Raw genomic sequence first — 27625 nt, forward strand, 5'->3', positions numbered from 1 at the left:
CCGGGATGTGTGGACATGCCTCTCTTTTAAGTCGTGGCTTGTTTTTTATTTTGACCTTTTTCACTCAGGTAGTTGCTGGAAGAGGTGGAGATATGAACTTTGCACTCATACATGAAGAAGCTCAGTGCCTTGTTTCTTTCAGCAATAAGGAAACAAATTGAGGCAAATCCACTTGCCGTCTGGTGGTGTTGCCTTAGTTTCGGCAGAGCGCTTCCAAGAAGGAGGTCTATAAACAATTGAATTTACTGACTTCCCACGTAACTTTTTCATTCTTTATGAGGTCATAACTCTCCTATGAGATTACAGATTGAGTCTAATCAAGTGCTGGATTTTAAACAGTGCAAAACTAAAGCTAAAAGGCTGCTGGATGAGCAGTTTAAATTGTGCTCACCAGAGACACTGAATTTGAAGTTGTATAGAGACCTAACAGATATTAGGTTGCAATTCAACTCTTACAAGGAAATATTTGAATGGCAGATCACATAGTATTTCTCTTATTGGATTGAAGGTATTCAAGCATTGTCCACCACTTGCATACACACAAACACAAAATTTGTTCAGTAATACAGATAACTGCTGTGTGCATTGTGTAACAAAACCAGCTGTCTTTCTAGCACAGACTGCAATTCCCAAGATGTACAGCTCCCAAGGAGACACTAAAACCCCATGAGTCAATACATTGCTATCCTACTAATATGACAATTTCCTTTTACCCAGGTAGTGACTATCTCACACTGTGAAGCTTGGAGAGAAGTAGACAGTTAGAGATGGACTTGAGCTAAAAAATCTGACTCTCGCTAGATTTAGAGGCAGAATTACCCAAGCCTATGACAGTTCAGATCGAGAGTCATTATCCATGTTTCTGCTTTGTTTGTTATTCAGTTAAATTCAATTAACCTTATCCACCCTTTTTTTTTGGTCATTATCTAGTTGCACTATTCTGCAAGCCAAAAAATGTACCTTTAATGAAAAAAGTGAGGATTTGTCCCCTGACCCACTGAAACAAAATCTATTACTAGTAACAATGGTAGAGATATTGAGTCATCTGTTGAAGCTGAAAGAACTTAATCCAGATTCATTTTTCCTGCTCTCACTAACTATGGTGTAAGCATAGGCTCTATGAAACGTGACACAATTATCCTCAGACCTATGCAGTGTTTAGGAACTCTAATCCCATACACTTTTCTGTGTTACCTGGAATGCTGAACTCTTATAGTTCTGGACTTGCCTGACTCAAAGAGTTCCATTTTCTATGAAATGGAAAAAGCTGAAGCCTTCAAAAGTCTGTTTTCCAGACAGTAATGACAGATAACCTGAAAAGCATCTAGTCTCTTCCTGGGAAATCAAGAGCAGGAAAAGCACTGGGTACGATAATATCCCATCCAGAATAAGTGTTGATATGTGAACATCCTGTTCAGAACCATCCTCTTGCCTCAAGTAGAAGTCAACCCAGCACGCAAAACCACATGTACTGAGTATATCAAGGCAACAGCCATGTCTGATATTACCAAAGAGACAGCAACAGCCCAGTTACGACATTCTTGCTCAGTATCAGTAAGAGCTGTCTTCTAACAGCTGTGCTAGAACTCACCTCACAAAAACAAAACCTGTACATCTGCTACTAGGAGAGCCCATGTGCTGGGAGGTGGCCAGCAGGAACAGTGGGAAAGCCACAAGCAGAGCTCTTGTACAGCAATGTGCACAGATGGATTTTCTTCATGCCCTTCCACCTAGGCGTGTAGTTAAATAGGGGGTCTAATGCAAAGGTAGAGGTACTGACTACAAGCCAGCACACCATACCCAAGTGGCAGACTTTGCATGCTCAAAGTCTGATTTAATACAGAGTACTCATTAAAAAACATTCAAATTCAAAAAATCAGTTCTATGGGGTTGACACTAGCAATCAGAATTGTGACTAAACAAGATTACCAGCTCTGTTGGAGAAGAGGACATGTAGGAGAGACAGGGCTCACTTTGCTGATACCAGTATTGTCTGAGGCTGATGTATGAGCAGATACAGGCAGGACACAGGAACAGCCACAGAACCATGGATAAAACACCAAGAACAAATTATTCACATTACCAGAGTCTGTCCAAAACTGCAGCCAGGCAGAGGCACATAAGCAGGGATGCAGCAACACAGCAAACGGTTCTGCTAGCAGAAAAGAGCAGAAAAGCAAAGACTTCAAACCTGCTGCTTTTTACCTGTGTGTCAGGGATTAGGTTTTAGGTGTAATGTTTCACTGTGCTTTGATCTTTCCTAAAGCAAGGCAAGACTCTTGAGAATGTCTGATAGGTGCCTATGGGTCCATCACAGGCCTATGTTATCTGAACGAGGATGTTCTGCTTGCTAAGTACACTGGGCTAAGCAACAATTAGCATTATTGATATGTGTGGATATGTCCCAATTGCAGGTCGCTTGAGTAATCTTCCATTATGTTCCCATAGCGGGAAAAAGATTTATTTTAATACAATATTGCTGCCCTCTAGTGCTCCGGAAAAGAATCTACCTGCACTGGCTAGCCATAAACAGATACTAGGTTAAGCGAAGCATATAATTTCCAGGAATGAACAGGATAGGATCATAACAGTCAGCAGTATCTATAAAGGCAAAACTTAAAGACGACTCTGAGTAAGTAAAAATCTGAGAGAGAATAAATTCCTAGAATCATCAGTTACTTCAGATTAGCTGTATCAGTTCAGGGGACCTCTGGATTCTTGAACAAGTCGAGAGACTATCAGGAAATAAATCTTCTACCTTCCCTTTACTGCATCCTGAAGCTGATGTTTTCATCAAGAGGCTGGACAAAGATAATGTGTCATGGCCAATAATGCCACACCTAAAACTTCTCTTGACATTAAAACTGACAGACATAACAGATATGCTGTAGTATATTGTATATTGAATTATCTTCTGACCTCAGTGATAACTTTAGGTCAGCAGCCACAACATCCCTCGTGGTCTTCAAAATACACTCCACATACCTCTGCCGAACCTCTTCTGTGACTAAAGAAAGCTCATTAAAATAAACTATGTGAAAAAAATCTCTATTCACATTTGTTTAAAAAAATCCAAACCAGTTAAACCACTCTGTTGCTTCTGATTTTAAAAGTGATGGCACACATCTGTGCATAGCAGCTGAAAATTAACTACTTCAGCTATCTTTCTCCCCTGCCCTTCCAAAGCAATTTATTATATAACCATTTAATTTTTTTTAAATTTTAGTATTAGAACTCACCTCACAAAAACAAAACCTGTACACCTCCAGTCTCCAGGGAGATCTGTCAGAAGCAGCAAAACTTTCTTCAACATCTCCATCTCACCACACAGGACGATTAACCTTTCCAGTTTTTGCCAGATAAAGGCATATTTAGGCTGGAATTTAATACTGGTAAAGCTTTTCTCTCCTGCCACTGCTGAAGACAATTAACATCTCATCCACTATTTTGTTCATTTATCTGAACAACTGCAACTTCGGCTTTTGCTTTGCAAGAAAACTCTAACAGCAAGGGAAGGAAATTCAAGTCTTGTGGTCTTGCTTTTTTGAGTTTTGCCTCTAATTTTCCAAGTGGCTATGGATAAATCTCTGTAAACTGTCTTTTCCCTCTGTATAGTTGACATCTATTCTGTGATGTCTTCAAGCACAGTAGACACCTTCTTTTGCAATGGTAATACTTTCTTACAGTCTTGAAAAGGCCTGGGTAACCTTTTATTAAGGATTTTAGACTTTGCTTTCTAGTCAAAACCGCAATGTCATTGGCAATTTTCTGCCTACCTGAAGTTCCTCTTGTGTCTGTAGTGGGTTACCACATTACTCTGTATTCCCAGTCACATCATCTGACTGCATCTTTATAACGTCCTTGTGTCCCTGCATTCATGTATCTGGGTCTATGTGAATTCAGAGAAGCTATTGACCCTCTGGTTGCATGCAAAACCTTGTTGTTTTGATTTTACATCAGACATCTAAATCTACAGACAAACTGAAGACACGTATGTGCAAGCAGGAGGAAACACAGCCTATGAAATCACAAGTGAAACAGTCATTGAGTCAAGGTCATTGTTAACTGCTCACATGCTGTCCACACAGTGGCAGTGGATAAGAGGTTTAAAGAAAGTCTTACAGCAAAAACCTCCATGAAATTAATCTATTCAGTTTACCAAAACAAAGGGAAAGGATGTAGTAGGGAACTGGTCAGAGAAGGATCTTCAGTCACACAAAGCTGTTGCAAGAAGCACAAAAGGAAGGCACACAGATCTAGAAACACAGCATGTATCTTTTACAGTAAGAGATATTCACCAGTGAGACAAGTGACTCAGGCACCAGGGTGAGCTATGTATTTTGGTAAATCATGAGTGGATGTTTTCACAGAAGATGGTTGCCTAGATCACACTCCCCTGTATTGAGCTTGAAGAGATAAGTGCTTCAAGTGAAATTCAAAGACCTATCTTACGCCAACATCAATCTAAGCAATCATAGCCATGTTGTCTGGTCATAAAAACCCATGACTCAGTTAACCTCTGAACTTATCAGTCATGTCTGATTGCGCAATATTTATTCCTGTTTATACTACAGTTTTGCAGTGTTTGCAATTACTTCCTCGATACCACATAGCTACTACTGCGGCAGGCGAGGCCAGCTGCTGATTAAAACAGGTCTTCTGGCATCTATTTCATGTTCTGCCCTACATGCAACACAGTAAAGAATTCTGAGTGGCCAAATCTGAATGTGTTGTCTGCTCTCCAGAAGGCTAGAATTAACATGCTGCAGACAAACAGCTTTCTCACAATCTTACTATAAAGGAAGCACCTCAAATCAGAGCTGATCTGCTGGATTTCATTGCACTCCTTCCATTTCCTCATGTGTAAATTGAGGATGATTGAAAAAAAACCCCAACAAATCAAAACAACAGCTTGCTTCATATGGGATGACTATGAAGTATATGTATTTTGCTTCCAAGGGCAGTGAGAACTGTGATATTTTTGCAAGGAACAGGAATGTCCCAAAAGGAGTTTATAGCCATAAACTCATCCTGCAAAAGGAAGAAAGCGTGGGAAGTCAGTGATGAATGAGAGACAGGGTGGCTGTAGAGGGCTAAATCCTTATTGTCACCAAAGACACTTCAGCAGGGAAATGTCTGTCTTGTCCACTCATTGATGGTCTATCTCCATCTCAAGGCTTCTTTTCTTCATTACGATTTTTTTTTTTAATCTGCTTGGGGAGAAAACATTACCTTGTCTTATCTATTTGCAGCAGTCCTTTAGGACAACCCTTCTCAGTTCATTTCTCACTAGCACTAATGCTGTTTTACAGCTGGAGTGTCCTTGCCTGTGATGAAATGCCAAGAGGGGGGCTGAGAGGCCAGAACCTCCTGAGTCCTTGCAAAGAATTTCTGAAGGGGATGTCTCCCAGTTCAGTTTTCCAGTTGATTGAGAATCACTGCAATTGGAAAAGACAACAAATAACCTCAAGTTGAAGAGACAGACTAAATTCCCTTGGACTGGCCAGCAGTAGCAGCCATCTAGCCAAGACACATGCTACTGGTTGTCAAATCCTGTTAGCCACAGGATGATGCACATCAAACAGTAGGATCTATCACAAAGCTGAGTGCATAACCTTCTTCAGAGAGATAATCCTTACCTTTCTACCTAGGAGTTATCCTGCAATTGTCTCCACGTTTCAGCTGGGATAACTTTCTTCCTAGTACCTGGTACAGGGCTGTGAGAATAATGTTTACAACATGGTCAGTTGGTGGTAAGCAATTGTTTTCCATTTGCATTGCTTGATTCTCTTGGGTTTTATTTATCTTTTTGTTATTTTCCCTTTCATTACAACTTACTTTTTAATTGTTATTGTAATTATTAGTGTGTTTTATTTCAATTAGTAAATTGTTCTTATCAGAACTCATGAGTTTTCTTACTTATACCCTTCTGATTGTCTCCTCCGTTCCACTGCAGGGCAGTAGACGGGGGTGAGGTAAGCAAACAGGCAGCTGTGTGGTGCTTAGCTGATGACTGGGGTTAAATCACAACAGAGTGGACACTGTACCTTGGTACCATGACTTAGGAGATACTTCTGTGCAAGTGATGGCTAAACATGCAGGGGCGCATCACCCATGCACAGGCATATAACTTTTTGGTGACTGGTGACCAGTTGCAAAGGGCACAAGGAGTGGGACATGAGTACCCAGATCCCCTGGGAGAATCAGCACCTTACTGTTTACATGTATTTGCTTCCTTTCTGGTGCCAGTGTCACTTGTAACCTTCCTTAACTCTTTCGCTAGCTTGTCCTGCAGTTGAATCAGACTGCTAATACTGGCCTTCAAAGCTGCACAGTTAATTCCTCAAACCTTCTATTAAACCTACTTGTGTCCCAGATCCACATACTAGAGGAGAGGCAACAAATCCAAGAGAGCAGCCATCAGTCTCTTTCTCTGTTTTGTTTTCTAGACAATTACTTAACTATACAGATCATCATCCCATGAAAACAGGCAAAAGGATATTTGCTGTACACAGGGCAAGGACAAAAGTTAGAGCTGGAATGTTGGATGTTGCATCCACTTCTTGCATTTTTAACTTTTTGCATTTAAGTTGTATCTTCTTGCTTTTTTTTCTATTGGTGGTGGGTTACATGTTAAGGTCTCTGATTTCCTGGTCCTCTTCCAGTGTCACTAACATGATCGCATGCCTTGGCTCCTATGGTCATCGCTTCTCGTGGGTTGTGGTAAGAGGAAGATGCGCAAGTCTTCAGTGTACATCCTGTCTGTGGTCTTCCACATTTTTGCTGAAATTCTACAGCTGGAGGTAGAAAAAGGGACTCTGTAAAGGGTCTAAAATCAGTTTCCATACCTGTGCTTCACGTGAAACAGAAAATGTGTATTTTAGTAGTAACGTTTTCTGAATCACACAGGAATTATAGACAAAAACTGTATTTCTCCAAGTGCAGGAATTTCATTTTCCTACATAGCTCATTGTGCTTATTCTTACAAGGTTTTTGAGACATACAGTATTAGATATGGAGTTGAGAAATAAAAGTCACGTGTTGTTGTTCATTTTTGCTTTATTAGCAGTCTGGCAAAGCTAGTACAATAAATAAAATCTTGGAAAAATAAACCCAGCTATGACTTAAATTTCCCAAACCTCATTTTTGCTTTCACCGTCTCAGTGACTGTCAACTGTAACCAAATTCCTAGTACTTGAACCTAATTACTTCTAAAGAAAACAGAAAAAATTCAGTTGTTTCTAACGAAGATGGAATACAACAATTATGCTTAATTGGTCAAATCTAAAAATTCCTCTTAGAAGCTGTTAATTAATCTTGCTCCAAAAGTAGCCTCTTCATTCCCAACAAAACAGATGAAATTCATCCTCAAAAAACAGCAGCCTCAGCAACGAAATAGAAATTGAGCATAAGCACTGCCAGGCCTGTACTTGTTGCTATTGTGTTAAGCAAAACATTTGTCTGTAGACATGAATGACATCAAACTCTACTGGCAGAGGCTAAAACAAACCTTCCTAGTTTTATGTAGAAAATATATAGGTTTATTTAGGTATACATTTTTTGTCTTCTATGAATCAGGCTGTCATTTCACATGAACTTGTTAAGAAAGTGATAAAAACATATCAGTTAAGAAAATGTCCTGCTACTACTTTCCTCTTGATTAGGACATTCATGGTTGTATGAAAATATTTAACATTTGTTTTTATCAGATTAAAAACAATGTATAAGCTTTAAATCTTTATAAGTCACCAGTGTCACCTTTTAAAAATAGGAAGGACTTAAAAGATGACTTGCTTATTGCTCATGATATTATTTTCATCGAATAAGATAAGTGAATCTGTGTTATATTGTTTTGGACAGGAGACAGAAAGCTAACAGAAACATGGATATTATTCTAAGATTGATTTTAAAATCTTGGAAAAATAAATTTGGAACAAATTTGACCTAGAAGCTTGTCAACTAGATTTTGTCTAGTCATAATCAATTTTTGACTAGTCATAATCAAATCTGTTTTGAAAGTCCAAACTAACTACAGGTCAGCTCTGATGGAGAGGGTGGGCTTCTTATTTTATCTGTTTCTGAAAGTTTCTTGAAAAGAAGCATCATCAGCTTTAGGTGCCTCCAAACACTCAAACAGCAACACTGTTGGGAATGCGATCTGGAGAAAGGTAGTAGTAAGGAAGCTTTTTGTTCCTGTTGCGCTCAGCAATAGCATTGACAATCTCATCCAGATTCTTGCGGAATTTTGCCATAGCCTCTTTCACTGGCTTCTCCACGAAGTGTTCATCTGGGTACACGCCCAGAAACAGCTAAAACAAAAACACCAAGGAATCATGCGTTAAGAAAACAAAGGATACTCTGTTTCAACATTATGTCAGCCAGCAAAACAACACCCAGAGCCTCATTACTACTAAAATAATACTTCCAGTATCTAAGCTAGCCTACATTGGCACTATCAATGAAAGACACTGTGCTATCTTCCCTCCACTGCTGGCTGCTTCTTTCCATCTCTGCATCTTTCTTGCTCAAGTGTCTACGTGGCACCTACTCCACCTGCAGGGAGCTGATCCACCGAAAAAGAAATGCTTTTATTCAGGCTAGTAGTCAACTTCCCAAGCCAGGTCTCCATGTTGCCATTCAAACACTTGTGCTGCTAAAAAGACCAGACAACATGGGGGAAGAATTAACACTCGGATGAAAAAGGAAAATGACTGCTTCTTTCAGTGACAGTAGAAGTTTCTGTTGACTTAAAACTATCCTTCAAAGTTCAGCTTGACGGTTGATTTAGTCTGCTTAGCCTCTAAGGATGCCCTGAATATCACATTGCCATGCATTTGCTGGCATGGCAATATGACCTGCTTTAGGTAACTATTTCCCATGATATTACCCATACTTCTCAGCTGCAATCTGTTTTCTTCTTAAAAAGAAACTTCATTTGAAGTACCCACTATCCATCATCTTCCATTTCAGGATTTCAAAACACATCCTCCAGATACAGCCCTTGAGTGAGACAACCAAGTATCTGTAACTCCATTTTCCATGAAGGAAATCACTATAAGACCATTCTTGCAAAGCCTCCCGTAAGCTTGTTTTGTTTGGACTCCACACCAGCCAGGCACAATCCCACAGCTGTAGTGCATGTGACACTGGGGCAGATCTTCCAAAGGGAGAGGGCATGGGGACACAGTGGTGCTTTAGCTTCTCCACTAGCACTGCTGGGACAAGGAGTGGAGAAAACTATTGTGCCTCTGCAGTCCTCTTCCTCCCACACCAGGTTTGCATCTAGCAGAACAAGGGCAAACACACACCGCTGACACATCTCCACAGAAAGGTAGACACGAACAGCATACAATCTCATGAGCCCGTGCAGTCTTGCCATAGTCGTCATGGTCTCACCTATGTCTCCAGCACCTAGAGAGGGAGGTCAACTTACTTCATTGTCCTGGAATTGGCTCAAGGCCCAGACAGCTCCAAGATGCCAACAAGAACGTCCCCTGTCTGGCAGAGTCTCCACAATTTGCTCAATGGTGACTGTCCCTTTTTGTGTCGGAGGAGGGTGGCGCATTGTTGGTGGGGCATTGGGAATCCAGGAACACCAGTCATACTGCACAACAAAGAAAGAGAGCACAGTGAAAAGCTACAGTAGCTGGTATTTAGGAATACTGCAAAGAAAAACAAGAGTTTTGACACCATGAACTTTGCTTCTGTAATATAAACCTCTCAGAAAGAGAAGATACTAACTAAAGAGCAGAGAGATGTTCTGAAGAAGGACTAAATGAGGCAAGGAACTCTCTACTGGGGAGAGAGTTGTCTATAAGGGAGTAGTTATTCTGCTAACCATAGCCATGTGCTACACAATCCAGATTCACCAGACAGGCTAAGGACTTCACTGCTTTATTAAACAAAGATCTATTCTTGACAATCTGAGGTGACCTCTGATAAAAAACACCTATACTTGATAAAATCTCCTTTTCTCCAATTGCTCTTTTCTGCAAAATTTGGTCTAAGAATACGTCCACAGTACTGTGCTCAGGCAGTAAGAGAGGCAAAATGATGCTTGTGCATCATGGCATATGGCATGTGAATGTGGCATGGTGAGCATCAGACTGCAAATTCAAAATCACTTTTGGCCTGCTTCAGTGCTGTTGGAAGCTGATGTCCCCTTTTGCCTCAGATACCACCACAAGTTTTGCCGCCAATGTTGCACTTTTGCACTTTCTTTCAAGCACTCCTTCATTACATTCATACATATACCCTGCCCTGCCTTAGGGAAAGTCTCATTTCAGTTGTGTGCCATGCTTACACTGTGCTCAATCTGTTCTCTTCCATGTATAGCTGCCACCTCCTCCTACTCTCAGCCAGAAAATCCATACATCTATTAAAGAACATTTCTCAGATCTTGCCCCAGTATAAGCACCTCCTAACCCAGAAAGAAGAGCAGTCTCCCCAGAAATTCCTACCTGACCAAAATTCACAGCTGCATGCTGGGCCGATGTGGTGAATATTACCACCGTGAGATATTCTGCTAGCTTCTCTCGTGTCCTGATCATCTTAGGAAATCCTAAATGAGGGAGAAGAAAAACTTAACTAACGCACTTGTGAAGTAACCCAGTCACTCACTAGTAATCAGCTACTCAGAGGGCATTAGGTTAGAGAACCATGCAGCAGCCACTGAAGAGCGGGGCATTGTCTTTCTGAATCTTGCTGTGTGGTCTAACAGGAGCTACTCAGTCTCTGTGTGTCAGTGAGTGATCCTGCCTTACCTCATATAGGTTTGTGAGCCATCACACTACTGTTTGCAAAGTATGTAGCATTCCTTAAGGGAAGGCAAAGTATAATTACACCTTTATAAAATACGATATCCTTGTCCTTTCACCCTACCTACCCCACAGCAAGGAACCCAATGAGTCCACAAGGAAGAAGTGTCAGATGCTTCCTTTTTCTTCAGTCTGCAGTGCAAGCAAGGAAGTACATGCCAAGGAGCAAATGACCATGTGCTTGTATTTATAAAGATCCAAGGCTCAGTAACCAAGTGCACTGTGAGAAGAGTGCAGGGAGAGCTTATTTGCTGAAATGGGAAGTGAGCAAATGAGAACTTCTGAAAGAGAAACAACAGAATGAGGAACAGAAATGGTTGCATCAAGCTGTCTTTGAAGAGGAATAATGAATTGGAGCTATATAAAGAAAGATGGGAATAGTCAGGGACTAGTGAATTATTTTGCAACCAAAGCACTGCTAAGCCTGTATCTGTCCTATCTCACTACACTATCCAACAGTCCTGTGCTGTACAGCCTGTCTCAACTCAATGTGACCACAGGTGCCTGGAATCCTGAGACCTGTCAGCACCCTTGGGTGAGCTGTCCCTGCTCAGGCCTGTGCCAGCTGCTTCACAACTCCACCACCAATCTGACACAGATGTGAACTCAACTTGAGAGGGGGAAGAAGCATATGGTGGCTCTGGCCAGCCATCAAGCCCAAAGAGGAGATGCACCATCCCCTCATTTATCCTGCTGTCCTAAGCCCACTGTGCTCATCTTTAAAGAGGCTTGCATGCTTCCAGTCAGAGTAGCAGTCCCAGGGCAGGAATGGAGACTGGAGGGGGAGTCCTGTGTGCAACAGCCTCCCTCATTTATCCTCCTTCCATTGCTTACAGACTCAGTCAAGTCTCCCTACTCTTTACTCCAGCCCTTGGAGTGGTAGCAGTGCAGACAGAGATGCTGCAGGCCTGGCAGATTTCCAAATGACAATCCTGCCACCAGTCATGCTTGTAGTCTCCCACTCCAGTTGTAGCCCTACGAAGGGACAGTACTCGTCTCACATCAAGATGCATACATATCAAGTGTGAAGTTCCTACTAGCAGGCTATATCTAACCAGAAAAACAAAAACTACAGCAACTAAGTGTCCTCCAGTCCTGTATTTGTCCAAGCAGAAAGAGCTTAGGAGGCTGTTATTACCAGTATGTACTGGTGCCTGAGTGGAAACATCAAAGCTTTCCCTTTAGGTCTCACACACAAATACATGTGCATGCAATGTCAAGGCCATCCACCTCAGACTGCTGGCCAACAGATCTTCCAGATGTAAATCAGTCAGGACGGTATGAAGATGCCCAGTCACCTGTATAAATTCCAGAAAACCTGCTTGGACAAAACATGAGTGGAAGAAAAAAATATGTTTAGGGAAAGACAGAAGAGTGTTAACTCAGGTGAGAGAATAGAGCTGTGCTATGGGTGAGAGCTCCCACAGCCAAGCAATGGTTTGCAAGAAGTGAGAGGAGTCAAAGCAAAGAGAAATATATTCTGGAAAGAATGAGTATTTTCTCTTGAAGAGAGCAGAACAACTCAAGGGTGACACAAATGCTGAACAAATATGAAGCAAGATACTGCTGGAGAAGTTCTTATTTGTTCTTATTTGGTGCAAGGTTTGGAGGAAAGGATTTAAGGAGGTCCCACTGCTCCTTGTGATTTCTACCAGTCTGCCTGGTGGTTCCAACAGCACAAACAGACATGGTACAAATTTAAGCATAAATGCTTAAAGCACAAACAGACAACATCAAAGGACCAATCCCTAGTGTACAGAGAGATTACATGAGTTGCTCAAGCTCATGGTGAGAATCTGTGGCAAAGGAAAGAGCTATCTGCTGAGAGTGGGGACATCTTATACAGGATCTTACCCATGAAACTGAGCACCTTTAGGCCAAGCAGGCAGAAGGTGTCCAACAGTTCAAGGCATGCTGTGCATGCAGCATTGCAATCAGCAGGGACTCAACAAGCTGCAGACCTGTCTGGGCCATCATACCTTACCTGAGGCCTTCACACCCCTCATCCCATAGACGTAAACGTCTTTGATGAAGGCCTGGAGCTCCACATCCTCACACACCACCTCGTCGCTCTCATAGTAAATGTGAATCACATCCTCTGTAAAACTGAAGACATAGGAACAAATGAACAAGACAAAACAAAAAGGAGAAAGCAAGCTTGCCATTCCTTGAAGACCTTCTACTGACCTTGCAGAGGTGGCAGATGATGCACAGGGAAAGAGAGAAGGGTAAGAACAGGTCTTAATGCCCTCCTATCTCCTTCGCACAGGCAGTGGGAATGCATAGAGACAGCTTTGCTTCATTTCTGACTACAGCATCACCCCAAACAAAAGATGCTGGACCACACTGCTTCCCTTGAACAATCCTCTGCACTTTATTTGAGGCTTTGCTCCTGCCCAGACATCTATCATCACATTTACATCCTTTTCTTCACCTAATACAGACTCCCTCTGTCACACACACATGACTCATCCTAGGAACAGAGGTTCCCAAACTGTGATAACAGCACCATCCACTGAAATATGGGATACTCCAAAGCTGCTCCCAAATACTATTCCACTGGTTGATCCCTCCTACCACACATCCTTTTCACAAAACCCAAGTGGCACACTTCAAAGTGGAAGCAGTCCAGGAAACTTCTGGAAACCAGAGGTCTAGCCCTTCTACACCCACTGTATACAGTAGACTGTATACAGTCTCTGTTCAGTTCCTTTTCTCAAAATCCCTCCTTCTATAAAAGCTTCCCGTGTTAACTCACCCCTGAAAGAATGTCTCTTAAAACACTAAGATAACAGAGATTGTTCTGAAAGCAGTAAAAATAAGTAAGCTTGATTTCCTGAAGATTTCCTTTTCATGACTGACTAGTTAACTAAGCTATGCTGTTAGCTATGCAGGTACCTATAATCCTTTGCTAAGTATTTCAACAAGCTGTAGGACAAAACATTTGACTGCAGAAGCTGACTGATGGGATTAAGAACTGTTATCTTATACAGATTTGTCCCCTAATAAGCAACATTTTTTATTGCAATTTGGAGACCATTATAAATCTGTCAATGTGGTTTCTATTAGCCAACCAAGTCAGGAGTTGTCATTGAGGCACACAAACAGCTGCAAAAACACCAAGAACTGAAGTATTTTGGCCTCTATAGGAAGCCCAAGGAAAACAAAAGTCCTGCAACACACAGAGATAAAGCTGCCCTGCATAAGCTCTGCCTCCACCACCTGGCACCTGTACCAAATGCATACAGAAGGCAATCCTTCTTTTACACAACAGCAGTATTTTAGTCCCTGTCTCATGCAAATATAAATTAGTATATGAAGTGTGGATGAGGTCTTTTGGGTTGGAATATCTACCTGCAGTTAGATCAGAAATAAGAAAGTGAGTATTAGAGAAGTAGTTTAAAAATTTGCTGTGTGAGCCTCATTGTTTCTGTAAGCCTAGACTTAAGGAAACCAATAAGCTTGTCCTATCTACCATGTGAAGTATTGATGGGGACAGAAGTAATTTCATCAGAAGAGTGGAGACTGGCACCTATGTGCAGTGTAGATGATTCATGGTGACTAGGCCCATGTGAGACTGTGGGTTCATGGGTCAGGATATCACACACTCAAAGGGGTACCGCTCACAGCATTTATAAACCAAATTATTCACTTACAAAGAATCTCTCAGCCAAGTTTCAGGCAGTGTAACATTTTCCTCTAGCTGGGTTAAGACCCGCAAAATCAAACTAAATTGGGTTGACTAGGTACTGGTGTTTGAAGAGATATCTTAATCAGCAAAGAAAACACAGGAAAGAGAAAAGGGACAAAAAACAGACCACATCAAGAAAGCAACCACACTTATAACTTCCTTTTTGTCTCACATGGGCACTAACAATTGCAGGAAACGTTACAAGACAACTCCTTGCCAAAACACAGATGAAACACAGGAGACAAAGATGTACCTAACAAGTTAAACATTATGCTTACATTATAAACTCCCTACTTTGTGTACACAAAAGATCTGATTTGTAATGAACACATTTTTCAAAAGCCATGTGACCAGAAAAAGCTGCATCTTTAGCAAGCATCTCATGTCATGCAAAACTACATTGTTTGTTAAATGAAATGCCACTGTAGAATAAAAAACATATGAATCGTTCCAGTCTGTGGCAGCATATCATGTCTGAAAAAGAGTCATGTTTGTGTGGTCAAGCAGCCTTAAAGTACCTCTCCTGACCCAAAATTTCTGTCATTTCTGACAAAATTTGGGCCTTGCAATTTTAAGGTATTTTAAGAAAGGTTTTGCTCAAATCAGTTGATGTTTGACTTATTAAATTTAAAACCACAACTCTCACGCAAGCCGAGCTTACATTTCCATGCCACAAGAACCTTGACAAACTCACACGGCTGGCTCAGAGAGTTGGGTTCTCCCTTGGTTTGTGCACAGCTTAAAAAAAAAAGAAAAAGAGAGAAAGTTGATCAAATTCCCTTTGCAGAGCTAAATTCCAACTCACTAAACTCTGTGAAATCCTATAGAAGAGTACATACTTACAAAGGGGCCTCTGAAATACAGAATTGCAAGGAAACAGGGCTGAAAAAAGCAGCAATTAATAGTTTTTCAAGGGTGAGCACTTGACTATATATTTTTCCTCAAATGCAACATGCTGGATGGAAAAGGTACTACACATGATTAAACAGCCCAGGTACTGTTCACAAGGCTGTGATGAACAGCAAAGCACGCAGAGAAAAAATGAAATCACATTTTTGTGACAGTGACTTTATCAGCTATTTCTAAAACTACAGGCTCTTACCTCTTTATAGCCCCCCAGACTTTAATGCCATCATCCCGGTAATAGTAGTAGGGGATATCCTCTCTGCTGTCCATCCCTTTAGCTTTGATCTCCTCAGGAAAGCAGAGAGAGCTGTAAGTCAGATCCTTCATCGCTTTCTGTACCATTTGTACATGTCCTCCTCCACCTGTAGCATTTGCCTGCAGGAAAAATGACAAGATAGGAACAGTAGGAGATTATGTACACTTTGTGCTGAGAACAGCTTTTCAAATTCACAGGAGATGGTATTCAAAATGCTGGTGAATCTGGTTTTGAAGGCAAAAACCACACCTCCGTGCAAGCAAGTACTGAATTGCAGAGGTAGACTGCAACTGTGCATTTTGACTTCAGAGATTTCACACCTCTCTCATGAATCCCTATTAATATCCACCTTTCTTCCATAGGTACAGTAATTGCTTATAATATAATACAGTAATAAAGCAAAAATACCCCATTGAAGTATCAAACCCAATACATTTTCTGCCAGTCCTATGCTTCAGAACTGGTGTGTGTGCGCAAAGGGAGGTGGCCAGAAGTGTGTTAAAACAAGGCTTTTGCTGAACCATCCACTGCTGTTGCAGAGAGGTTTAGGAGAAAGTGTTGAGAGATGCAGGCTGCCACCTGGAACTTAAGCCAGGAGACCAATCCTGCTGGGTGGCTAGTGATGAGGACTGGCCAGGGTTTCAGTACACATAACACTTGGAAAACACAGCATGTCCACAACAAACAGCATGGCAAAACTCACTGCTCAAAACAGTCACTGCTCAAAAGCTCCCCAGAGTTGCTTTTCTAGCATATAATGCTTAGTTGTAGCAGTAGTCAGCTTACATTTATTGTCCTCTTCTGGTTGTTCGTCTACATTGGCACCAACAAATTCTGGAACTCCAAGATCCCAACTGAGAGATCTTACCCACAGACTCATCCCATATGCACAAGGTATGCACATTATGCTTCTATTCAAAGGGGTGGGAATGCCTGTCAGGTCTCCACAGTCAGACGTGGAATACAGAAGACAAGGGAGGTTCCTGGATTTCACTTCTCTTTTCTCATTGGGTAAAAAACTCTGGAGCATGGAAACTATTTTTGATCTGGTGCCAGAGGTGTAAGGGGAACAATGTTGTTCTGAAACACAGGCTCCTTCTTTGGAAGGACTTCTGAAACCTCCTCAAACTTCCCATTTGTTGCTAGCCAGCAGAGACTGCTGCATGCCAACCTGTTGTGGTTCCTAGGTGCAGCATGCCTTTTCTGGGGAAGCTAAGGGAGGAAGAGCTAGGTACGTGATAAATACCAGTGCAATCACATTCCGATGTTCAGATTTGACCTAAGAGAGCACCGCAGTCTATATGCCTATGCTTTGCTGAGTCTGACAAAGCTAAGTTTTAACCCTAGCAGATTTGCTGTTTACGGTAATTGAAGAAGACAGGCTTGAATCTCAATCTTTCTGGGCTTCGAAATCTACCTAATCCACACATCTTTTTTGATACAAATTTTCTTCTGCAATCTCTTCTGCTCACCACTCTACCCCAAGATGAGCAACTGAGTACTCAAAAAAAAATGGGGACCGAACCGTATGCATAAATGTACAGGGATGAATGTGCACATTATGTTACCTTGCACTCCTACTCATTCGCCAAAGCCACACCAGCTATGACTCACCACTGACATGGGCCTGTTATGAATTGGTTACTGAGAGGTGAAAAGATAACACCCTTAGCACAACAAGGCATCAGTTCTGTGTTCCAGTTTTTCAGGTGATGTTAGTTGTATCAGTCCTTTAGCAGGAAGGTCAAGAAACAAGGCAATATGTGATGGAAGGATAAAAATACACATGGAACCATGCAAAGTAACAATTCACAAAGGTGATTACTTACCTTATCAAAAAGGCCACACTCGCAGATAAGCTGTTCCCGGGCTTTGGTGTTGATGGCTATTGTGAACCGCATGTGTGGCACCAAGAGCTGCAAAATGGGACAAACAATGAGAGATGTAAATTTTCGGACTGAATTCAATCCCAATCATCTGTAAAGTTTGAAGTCTGGTGGCTTAACTGTACTAGCCAAACTATCTCAGCTGAGCTATCACCAAGATTGTCTTTTGGTTTGTCAAACTAACGTGATAAACTCCCTGACTCCCATACATCCCTTTAGGCAAGAACCAACCTTGAAGAGGGGATGTACAGCAGGTAGTTGCCGGAACATAGCTATGCTGAACACCTCTGAGACTAAATGTGTCCGTAAGAGATGGGTCACTGTCTGGTGGATGTGGAAATCAGATGAGCGAACCCAAATTTTAGCCAGCAGCCAGTCATATGTGGCATCTGAAGGAAGGAAAATGGGATTGTCTGGCCCAGGCTTTTGACCAAGCTGAAAGATATAAAACAAATATAATACCACAAGTTACTCATGTTGCAGATGAGACAACAAGCAATGTGCCCCTTTAAAAACCCTGATAGTAAGCCCACCTGGATTGCAATGGGTACAATTTTATTCTCCAGATTCTTATACAGCAGACAGATAGGTGCAGCCAAATACTGTACTGTGCATGGGTCGGTTTTGTTGGCATCCACACCATCCAGAAGCTCATAGTCCACAATGAAAATGTTTCCTTGCTGGGAGGAGGAGGAGGGAAAGAAAAAAGAGGCATGATGTGTTTTAAGGGAGTACAAGCAGCAAGGCTCTGAAGTCAAGAAGTCTTGGCCAGGGGCTGGCTTCTGCCCTCTGGATGCAAGTGGCCGCTGGCTTTCCCTTGCTCATGATGGCTCAGGAATGATGTCATTGAGACTGCAAGCACCTTTACACCCGACTTGTGTTTGCTGAATCCAATAGTGAGCCTTTCAGTAAAGAACAATTGCATTCCAGCAGTGACACTAAGGTGCAAACAAGCTTCAATGCTGCCAGCTGAAGAGACCCTCATGCTCATCATACAAACAAAAGCAAGGCACTACCCTTGCCAACCCTTCTTCAGCACCACTAGTTCAACTCTGCAGGTGACAACGTGGTAAGACCCAACCTGGGAAAAGAGAGGCCCTTTTTCCCCTCTAAGTTCAGTCCCTAATCATTCAGAGGAAACTACTGAAAAAGAGCCCTTCACCTCCTGGTGACATCTCTTTAAGTGGACCTGGAGAAAGACAAGGCTTGCAGCTCCAGGATAGCAGGAGAAAACAGTATTGCCACTCTGTAGAGACAGATTTTCCATGACAGTCTGAAGGGAGGAAATGTGACTGAAGGCAGGCAGTTAGAACAGGGTTTGGAGATACGAGAAAGAATAGATGGAGTCCAGCTTGACTCATAGCTGTACCTTCACTTCCTCCTCCAGGGTCAGGTTCCTCTCCAGACTGCATTCTACCATGTCCATAGTCACAGGAAACTTCTTGGGTATCTCTGTGCATCTCCGGATCAGCACAGGATTGCATCCATTCAGGAACTGATACCCAAACATAAAATCCTCCTTCCAGTGCTGCATTACGTATTCTAAAGTAAAAACACACATGCAGCACCAATATCTGCACTACATCAGCATTCTACTGCACTATAAGATTCCTCCTTTCCTCCCCACCTTTTATTATACCACGCTGAAATTTTGGCTAATAAAGTATCTAAAGAAAGGTTTCAAAATATGCCATAGAATTTTAAGAAAAGTCCCTTGAGATAAAAGGACAATGTAATCTTTGGTTTTAACTTTTGGAAGACTTAAATTGATAATAATTTGTTTCTCCATGTAGAATAGCAATGAGGAGTAAAATAATCCACTCCCATGAAAAATAGTTTCTCATTCTGCAGATCACCTTCTCAGGTCTTCCATGATATTTTTAAATCTCCCTCTTCAAACTCTCAAGGTGTGCAGTTAGAGGGATGAGCCCAAGAAGGTGGCACAGGCAGGAGAAGGGAAATACAGAGCAACATGCATAGTTAAAGAACAGCAGCAGCTGGAGCATTTCTCTTAGCTGGAGCTGGATGAGGGACATCTGGGGAAGAGTTTTGACTTTGACTCAGTAGAACTGTTTTGTTTTTTTTTTTCTTATTTAACTTTTTATCTGTTATTTATTTTTCAGTTTCTAATATAAACCCATGCCTGAAAATTTCTGCCAAGATGACCTCATTGGGGAAAAAAACCATTACTACTGAAAAGCATTTGAGCTGTCTCACATCCTTGACACAAATGGCCCATGAGAACTGACTGAGGGGAGCTACAGGTGAGGTTATGACAGCAGAACTGAGGCAGTGGTATCCCCATGTTGGGACGGGGTCAGGAAACCAGGACTGTTAGCAGCAGTGCAACCAAATCTGAGCACATGACTGGGATGTCAGGCAAAAGCCTTTTATCTGGTCTGTGTAAAAGGCAAGAGGGGTTACCCTCATACTTGTCTTTAGCCAAGGAGTTTTGAGGTCCCTTCCAGCCCTTGAGAGTCTGTGATCTGTGATTTCCAAACATGCCTCTCTGGAAGTTTTCCACAAGTGCTGAAGTGGGACATACAGGACCCAACTTTCAAAAATGCCTTAACAGTTAATACACTCTGAAAAGAGCTTCTACTAAGCTATCTCTAGGTTTAGATGTGAAATATTTAGGCAAATTTGTCTTATGGAACTTGAGCACATCTGAAAATGTATTTCTAAAAGCCAAAAGGAACTATGACGCCCAACTGGCCTGACCTCCAGCACAGCTCAGGTCAGAGAATGTCCCTGAGCAATTCACAGTAAGTTTTGTTTGTGTAAGATTATAGCTTCCCTTTTAGGTCCTGCAGACTGCTGGTGTGATCAGCAGTCTAAGATTACTGTTTATTTATGAAAAACCATGGGAGAGCAGAAGTGCGGGTCAGCCACTTCCATCCTAATCAGATATATACGGGACAACATTAGTCATTCTATGATGCAAACATGAGGAAATGTTGACAAACCCACCAGAGATTGTGTTGCTGATTCTGACAAAGATCCTCTCAAAATCTGCAAAATCGCTCCAGGAGGACTGGAACATGTGCATGAAACGGTTGACATAGAGATTCTCCATCCTAAAAATAAAACAAAATAGAACATCTTTGAAAAAAGCCATCTCCAGCTTCCTCAATACCCTCCCCCATTTTTTTCCACACCTTCATATACTCACACGCAATGACCGTTGCAGTGGTGAAATGCGAGATTGGTCACCCAGCAGAATTAAATTTGCTGGCTGTACCTTTACATGTAAGCCTCAAAGGGCTCTCAAGAGCCCACTCCCTGCTGAAGCATTTATGCAACTCCATTCTACAGTAAGAATTATCTCTAGGGAGCACCTCTGAAAACTAAATAAAAAACCTAAGGTATCATGTGTCAATAGTCCTTCTTCCTATGTTTTTCACCAGTGTATTCTACAGCCAAAACAGTGTCCAGGGACAATGTAGAGGCTCAGTTAGTTCCCAGTGTGAAAAGCTTAATTCACTAGCATTTAAAAAAAAAAATTTAAAAATCTCTTCAATTCTTTTCTACTTTGAGTGACTGCAGATCCCTCTGCGAGAAAAGAACCCAGTTTTGAGATTTCAATGCCCCAAGGACATTTTTCAAAATTCCTTAAGTTCCACAAACACTTACGCTTTAGAGTAGTTCAGAATGAAATCAATTCCTTTCTCATTGTCAAACTGGATGTCACGAGGCAGATCACTGTGAGAATGAGCATCGATGCTCAGAGGAAAGCCTGGATGCCACTCCTTCCAGCTGAGAAAACAAGAGAGGCCGGATTAACCATATAACCTCACCAGCATTAAGAGCTGCACCATTCCTTTGCCTACACTGCTGTATAAAGTTTGTTTGCAGCAGACTAATTTGGGCCAAAAATAGTGACTTATGCCACATCAATATCTACCAATACCTTATGGAATCCTGAAGCACAATGGAAGGCATCTACTTGGCCATTTCCCTTCACAAAACTTGAAATAACTTAATATTCCAAACAGTTGTCTCATTTGGTTGTACTGGGAGGGGACCAAGAGACAGTTGCCCATTGCACAGTCATTCTGCATTTTTGTACAATTGAGATACAGAAGCTAAAGTACTCAGACATGTATTTAGGTTCCTCCAAAAGGCAACTATTGGAGAGAGGCAGATTGCCTTGATTCAGCTCCTCAGAAGAGCCTTGTCTCCTAATGGTCATGACATATGTTCTCTGCCACGTATGTTCTTGGCACCGTCCTCCTTCTTTACTTCAAAACAAAAGAAAGACATTTGTAAAGAATACTATTTCCTTGGTATTTCCAAACTAGCTGCCACATACAGACTGCATTGTGTGCTATCAGCTATGTATCTGACTTGTAAATAGCTATTTCCCTGGAATTACAAATGGTTTTGCCTTCCTTTTTGCATATGTAAATACAATTTTGTGCCACGGCTCTTTTTGAACTATATTTCCCATAATCTGCAAGCAAGATCTTTTCTTAGTCAAATTATATCAACAACACATAAACCAAGCCTCAATCTATCAATTCTGAATGGACTCTCTGTCCTTCTGATTCTTACTCTTATATGATAAGGAGATACAAGTACAAGAAATCTTTGTAGTTTTAACAGAAGGTACATCTCTAGGAGAAGGAAATGTCTTAAGACTTTCTGGAGCTACCCATTGATAAAAGATAGCATTTTCCTACTGTGATCTGGATTGGGGAAATAATGTCTATGACTCTATAAAGGTGGGTAGCACAACAGTGTTCTGATAGCACATTTTAGTGCACTCTAACAGGTCCAGATCTATCACTGCACCCTGGTGCAGGAAGCAACTAAAAAGAGCTTGCTGCAGCATCCAAAAGCTCCTGTAAGACTTTTGGTTCAGATCATGTGCCAAAACTGGAGTACTGCGTGTAAAAGTCAGATGAAATCTGCCTTCAAATCTTCCTTGAAAGCACAAATATGTGCCAGAGGGCCCACAGAAAGACTGTATCACTGAATTCCCACTTAAACCTTCCAGTTGGGCTTATCCACGGTACAAGTATCTCGTAATGCCACTTCCACCAGGATGATCATCACTTACAATGAATTCCATCTAAGTGAAAAACATATATGGTCAACATGGTAACTTGCACTTTCTCTTATTCACTAGTCCAGTAAAACCCTGACCTGATGAATACAGCCTCTGGACTCTCTAGGGTGCTATATGGGAAACTCACCGGTACATTTTTTGACGAGTCTCAAGCTCTTTGCGTCTGTGCTGCTTGAGAATTTGGGTCTTGTCATCCCGTGGGAGCTTTGCTGTGAAACAGGGTAAAGAGACACAGTTACAAGGTTCCTCTGTCACTGCCCAGGTCTTGAGAAGGACAGCAAAGTTTCCAAACCTTCAAATTTCTGATTTGTACCTTTACAAAGTTGCCGTTGGAAATGCTTACACAATCCAATTTAGTACCTCGAGTAGAAACACTGGCCCCTAGAGAACCTGTGGAAGGTGAAAAGCTCCTAACTTGGTGCTTCTAAGGGCAATTAGCTCAAGATAGGAACATCTGTCTCAATTGACCTGCCTGGACAATGTTCCTATGCGACCTGATCTAGGTGAACCTGCTTCTGCAGGGGAGTTGGACTAGATGATCTCTAAAGGTCTCTTCCAACCCCTGCCATTCTATGATTCCTGTGAATTGTATATAAAACCTGGATTTCTAGTATAGAGACTTCTTGTTCATATCTAGTGTTAAATGGTCTAAATATGGCCACAGAAATGAAGTTTACATTTCAGTATCTAAGGGAATTTTGATCGATAAGAGAAAGCACTATGTTGTTTCAGCTAATCTTTTCTGCTAAAAGACAGCTTTAGAAAACATCTCCTACTGTCTCTCCTGGAACTGTGCTCTCCCCTATCAGCTTGAGGCAATAATCACATCTTCTTATTATGAGAACAGAAAGAAAAGCCAGTGAAGCTTAATTTCCAGACAGTTTGCTCTTCTGATCCTGTATTCACCATACCACTAAATAACACAAAGTCTTTCTTGGTGATCAGAGAAAGGGCAAGGTATGTGACTCACTTTACATATACAAATGGGAAAGCAGATAAAGCCAGCAGGAGTTTCATAGAAATACTTGTTTGGGGGGTTGGAGTTGAAAATATCAGAGTTAATACAACTGATAATATATATGGCTCACTGTTTACAGTTGGTTCTGTTCAAGTAACTGATAGGGTTTCACTTGCTTTTGTCCATTGCCTCACCATAATCTGAAAGCCATGCAAAACTGCTTTCCATGAAGGTGTTGCAGTTGTTATAAATCAAATTATAAAACATGGAAAAGTCCCCCTGGAGACCAAAAATGAATAGGCACATGGTTGTGACTACAGGACAAAAGCTGGGAGTAACCAAAAACTTAATGGGAAGATAAACATTTATTTCCTATCACTTCATACATTGTTTCAGCTGGTTTTGTACATTCATTCTCCAGACCAGTACAGCAGCCAACCTACCCTAGGGAGCTCAAAAGGGAACAAGCAAACATCAGTGATAAATATCTGCCTCAACCCCAATTACACCAAGTAGGGTAGTCAGAAGCAGATAAACCACAAGTGTCGTTACACTTTTCTCAGTTGGTCACCACTACTTGCAGGACTCTTATTGACTTCATCCTGCCTTCTCCTGGACAGCATGCAAAGAGAGAGGGTGAAAAGTGAAGCTACTGTTTAAAGTCAGCCCATGCACCCACTGAGCAACTTACTTTGGGATTTTATTTCACTCTCAAGGAAACAAGACAATTTACAGGCAATCTACCATGGGCCACTTAGGAACTTAAAACAAAGACAGAACATTAGTTAGATAAAAAGGGATTTCAGCAATGGAGATGTGGAGCACACAAAAATTTGGCACTAGGGTCAGCCTTCAAATTCAAAACCAGTGTAACACATGAGCACAAGGACCCTTCCTTGCATGTGCTTCCCAAAATACCCACTCAACTGTCAATGTTTCAGCCCAGGAAACTGCTCAGAAAGCACTCCTAGACCGCAGGGAAAGCCTATTCCCTATGGTGCAGAAGGGAACTAGCAGCAGGTCTCCATGTGAGAGAGAAGATTGGAAGGTACATGGGGACAGAGGAAGGAGAGGTGTAAGGATTCCTAATGTTCTGCAGGAAAGCAGGTTTCTCATGGCTCCCACCTCTTCCATCCCGAAGGACAATCTCTTTTTCATCTGTAATCCAACGGTAACATGGGAACTCCAAATAGTCACCCATTGGCGTTTTTACAGTGATATACTTAAGGTACCAGTCATCCTGGTACCAATATTTTCGCTTCTCAATTTTTATTAGCTGAATTTCTCCAAGGTCTTCTTCCACAGTCACATCATAGGAGTCAACCTACAGAACAGAACACAGTCAATGATCCACTGTACATGTGGGAAGAACAACCAGCACTACACAAGCATACCCAGCCTTTCCTAACATGGCATGAGTACAACAGAACTTTCCACCTGGTGAGTGAGAAAAGGTAGATCTATTATTGCACTGCAATGCAACAGAAAGATAAATAAAAGAACTAACAAGAACATGCAGAACACTACAGAAATGGGGAAACAGCCTTATATGCAACCTAAATTACTCCTTGATATGTTTACAAGTCTGAGAAAAACATGTAGACCATAAAACCATTTACTGCTTTCCAGCAATAGGTAGAAACGTTTCTACCTGGACATATTTCTGAGTGACCTGATATAGGCAGACCTGCTTGAGTAGGTGGATTGAATTAGATGATCTTTAGAGGTCCTTTCCAACCCCTATCATTCTGTGATTCTGTGAAAGAGTTACTGCTAGGGCACATCTATTCACACAACTGGTGTGGAAAGATGATCATGAGCTTAACACATTGGACTTGAAACCTGTGTGTATTAGTCATATGTGCTTCAGACCAAGACAGTAACTAGATCACCTAAATACCATTTGTCTTGTGCTTCCTATGGCTGGTTGTCTGCAATTGTCTGTTTTTAAAATGAGGATAGCGGTATGTTTGTACACCTCAGATGTACAAAGGAATTTAAGTAGTTAACTGAAAACAAGAACCCCACTGAGCTCTGGAGGCACTTGATTCTTTCACAAAAAACAAGCCAGCCTATAGAAACATGGTTTATCTCCTTCCTCAGTTTAGAGTTAACTCAAAAGGCCTGACTCCTGCAACACAAAAGGGATCTCAGCCCAGACTTGCACAGTAGCTAGTCTGTTTAGTCTTTTCCCATACTAAAGGTCTGCTCACGGGGTCTTTGCATTGAGCTGGTACTGAAGGTTAGGACCAACCATACCTGAGGAGTGCCCTCATCAGTGGCCTACACAGACAGTCCCCTGAAACCTTGAGTTATAATAATCCAGGTGAGGAACAGCCCAGTCCTGGTGCTGCTCCTACACCAAGCTTTTCTGAGGTGCAAGGGCTGCAGCTCTGAACCTGGTCAGGATGAGGAAGCTACTGACTACTGCGCTTTCCCTTTCTTGATTGTTGCTCTGGCAGAGCTACAAAAGAAGAAGCGGTCAACGTTTTCTTCTCCCTCCTTTTGAATCACAATGATTTTGACTACCAAGCTCATGTAGAAGATCCAGTCTCAGCCCACATACATGACCTGGCCTTTCAAGGCCTCACCATAAGATGCACTGAAAGCGGTGTGAAGCTGCATGGCCCACCAGGATGAGTGAATCTATGAGCACACGTAACAGCAAACCCTAGTTGTTAAGTGCTCTGGCTACTGAGGTACAATGAGTGGCTGCATTGAACACCACAGAGGACTAGTCACCTAGACAACAACATGACTTTGGACATCAAGGTCAGGCCTCATTTCACTGTGTACAACCGCCTCTTCCACAACACTGCTTGCAGTGCCACAGCTGCATGGCCAGGCCTGGGAGAAGGACAGTTGTGGACATGGTGATCCCCTCAGCACATCTTCCCCGTGCTGAGCGAACCCCACCCATCACAATGGCTTTTATGAATGCTGACTTAAGGGCTTTGTTAAATTGCGTAGCAGATTTAGGACAACAAACACATCTCAGAGACAGGTACTTCAGTCCTCTCACACACAGGGTTAACTTCTGAGGGACATATTCAGTCTCTTACTGCATGTGGGGACAGCACCCAGCACATAATAGTTCTGATGGCACTTTCACTATAAGGCATAGGAAGAAATGAGTAACTGTTTCATATATGACCTGTAAGACACCATGTGTCACTAGGCAGTTCTGGACAACAGGAATCGACTCTCACTTTCCAAGACTGTAAACAGCTCAGGGCAAATGGGAATAGCCAAGTGCTCATCCTAACAAAGCTGATTTGGTATGGCAATTACAGGAGCAGTAGCTAAAGCCTACTCTGATCAGATGAACCTGATAAGCCTCATGTGGTTACAAGTACAGACTTCATTCTCTTGTGGTTTATTTCAACACAGTCAACAGTCTTAGAAACCAAACAGCTACTGATATCAGAAGGTTAAGACATTTAACTCTTTCTCTTGAAAAGAAGGCCCATCATGACTTAAATAAAAAACTGCCAAGTTTACGTCAATAGCACACCCATACACACCAGGTGGTAACAAACTGCTTCACAAATAGCATGGCAGCCCTTGGCAAGCTTGGGATGACAGCATCTGTCTTGCTAGGATGTGAGCTGAGAGATTTCAAACAACATATTAAAACAATTCTTCTAACTTTTCCTTGCATCTCCATAGCAGAAAAGAAATAGTTCTTTCTATAGAGCCAACAAATACACTAATTTTAAACATTTTTGCAAGTTTATGTTGTTGGCTCTTCAATCGCTCCACGCTATCCCAACAGCTAAAAGTATAATGTGTAAAGGTAAATGAATTCCCCTGATGATTCATGGATTTGAAACAGCTGTGGAGACTGAAAAACATTGAGCAGCTTTTCTCAGAAATCGCATTAACAGGGCTTTGAGCCACAACTATGACAGTCAGTGACAGTAGGACATTCCCCTGTGCTCCTGGCTAAGTACCTGGAGATTCCACTCTCCCATGATACCAATTTCAAGTACCACTCTGATCTTTGTCTATCATCCCACATCCAATATTCTCCACTCTTG

At 41.8% G+C, this 27625-nt stretch overlaps 1 protein-coding gene across 4 annotated transcripts in view; it reads right to left on the reverse strand.

The window, feature by feature from the left end:
• Positions 1–7041: 7041 nt before the first annotated feature.
• ALOX5 (arachidonate 5-lipoxygenase) overlaps positions 7042–27625 on the reverse strand; it is a 38746-nt gene continuing 18162 nt past the window's right edge. For all 4 annotated transcript variants that reach the window (XM_062000891.1, XM_062000888.1, XM_062000890.1 and 1 more), the window contains exons 2-14: positions 24711–24909; positions 22755–22836; positions 21190–21312; positions 20527–20633; positions 18926–19098; positions 18090–18236; positions 17788–17991; positions 17500–17586; positions 15611–15789; positions 12802–12923; positions 10461–10561; positions 9434–9604; positions 7042–8309 (exon numbers count right to left, since the gene is read on the reverse strand). In XM_062000891.1, the coding sequence (XP_061856875.1) occupies positions 8130–8309; positions 9434–9604; positions 10461–10561; positions 12802–12923; positions 15611–15789; positions 17500–17586; positions 17788–17991; positions 18090–18236; positions 18926–19098; positions 20527–20633; positions 21190–21312; positions 22755–22836; positions 24711–24909 (1875 nt within the window). In that variant the 3' untranslated portion in view covers positions 7042–8129. The remainder of the gene's footprint in view (positions 8310–9433; positions 9605–10460; positions 10562–12801; positions 12924–15610; positions 15790–17499; positions 17587–17787; positions 17992–18089; positions 18237–18925; positions 19099–20526; positions 20634–21189; positions 21313–22754; positions 22837–24710; positions 24910–27625) is intronic.

Source organism: Colius striatus, chromosome 8 (assembly GCF_028858725.1).
Source record: "Colius striatus isolate bColStr4 chromosome 8, bColStr4.1.hap1, whole genome shotgun sequence".
NCBI lineage: Eukaryota > Metazoa > Chordata > Aves > Coliiformes > Coliidae > Colius > Colius striatus.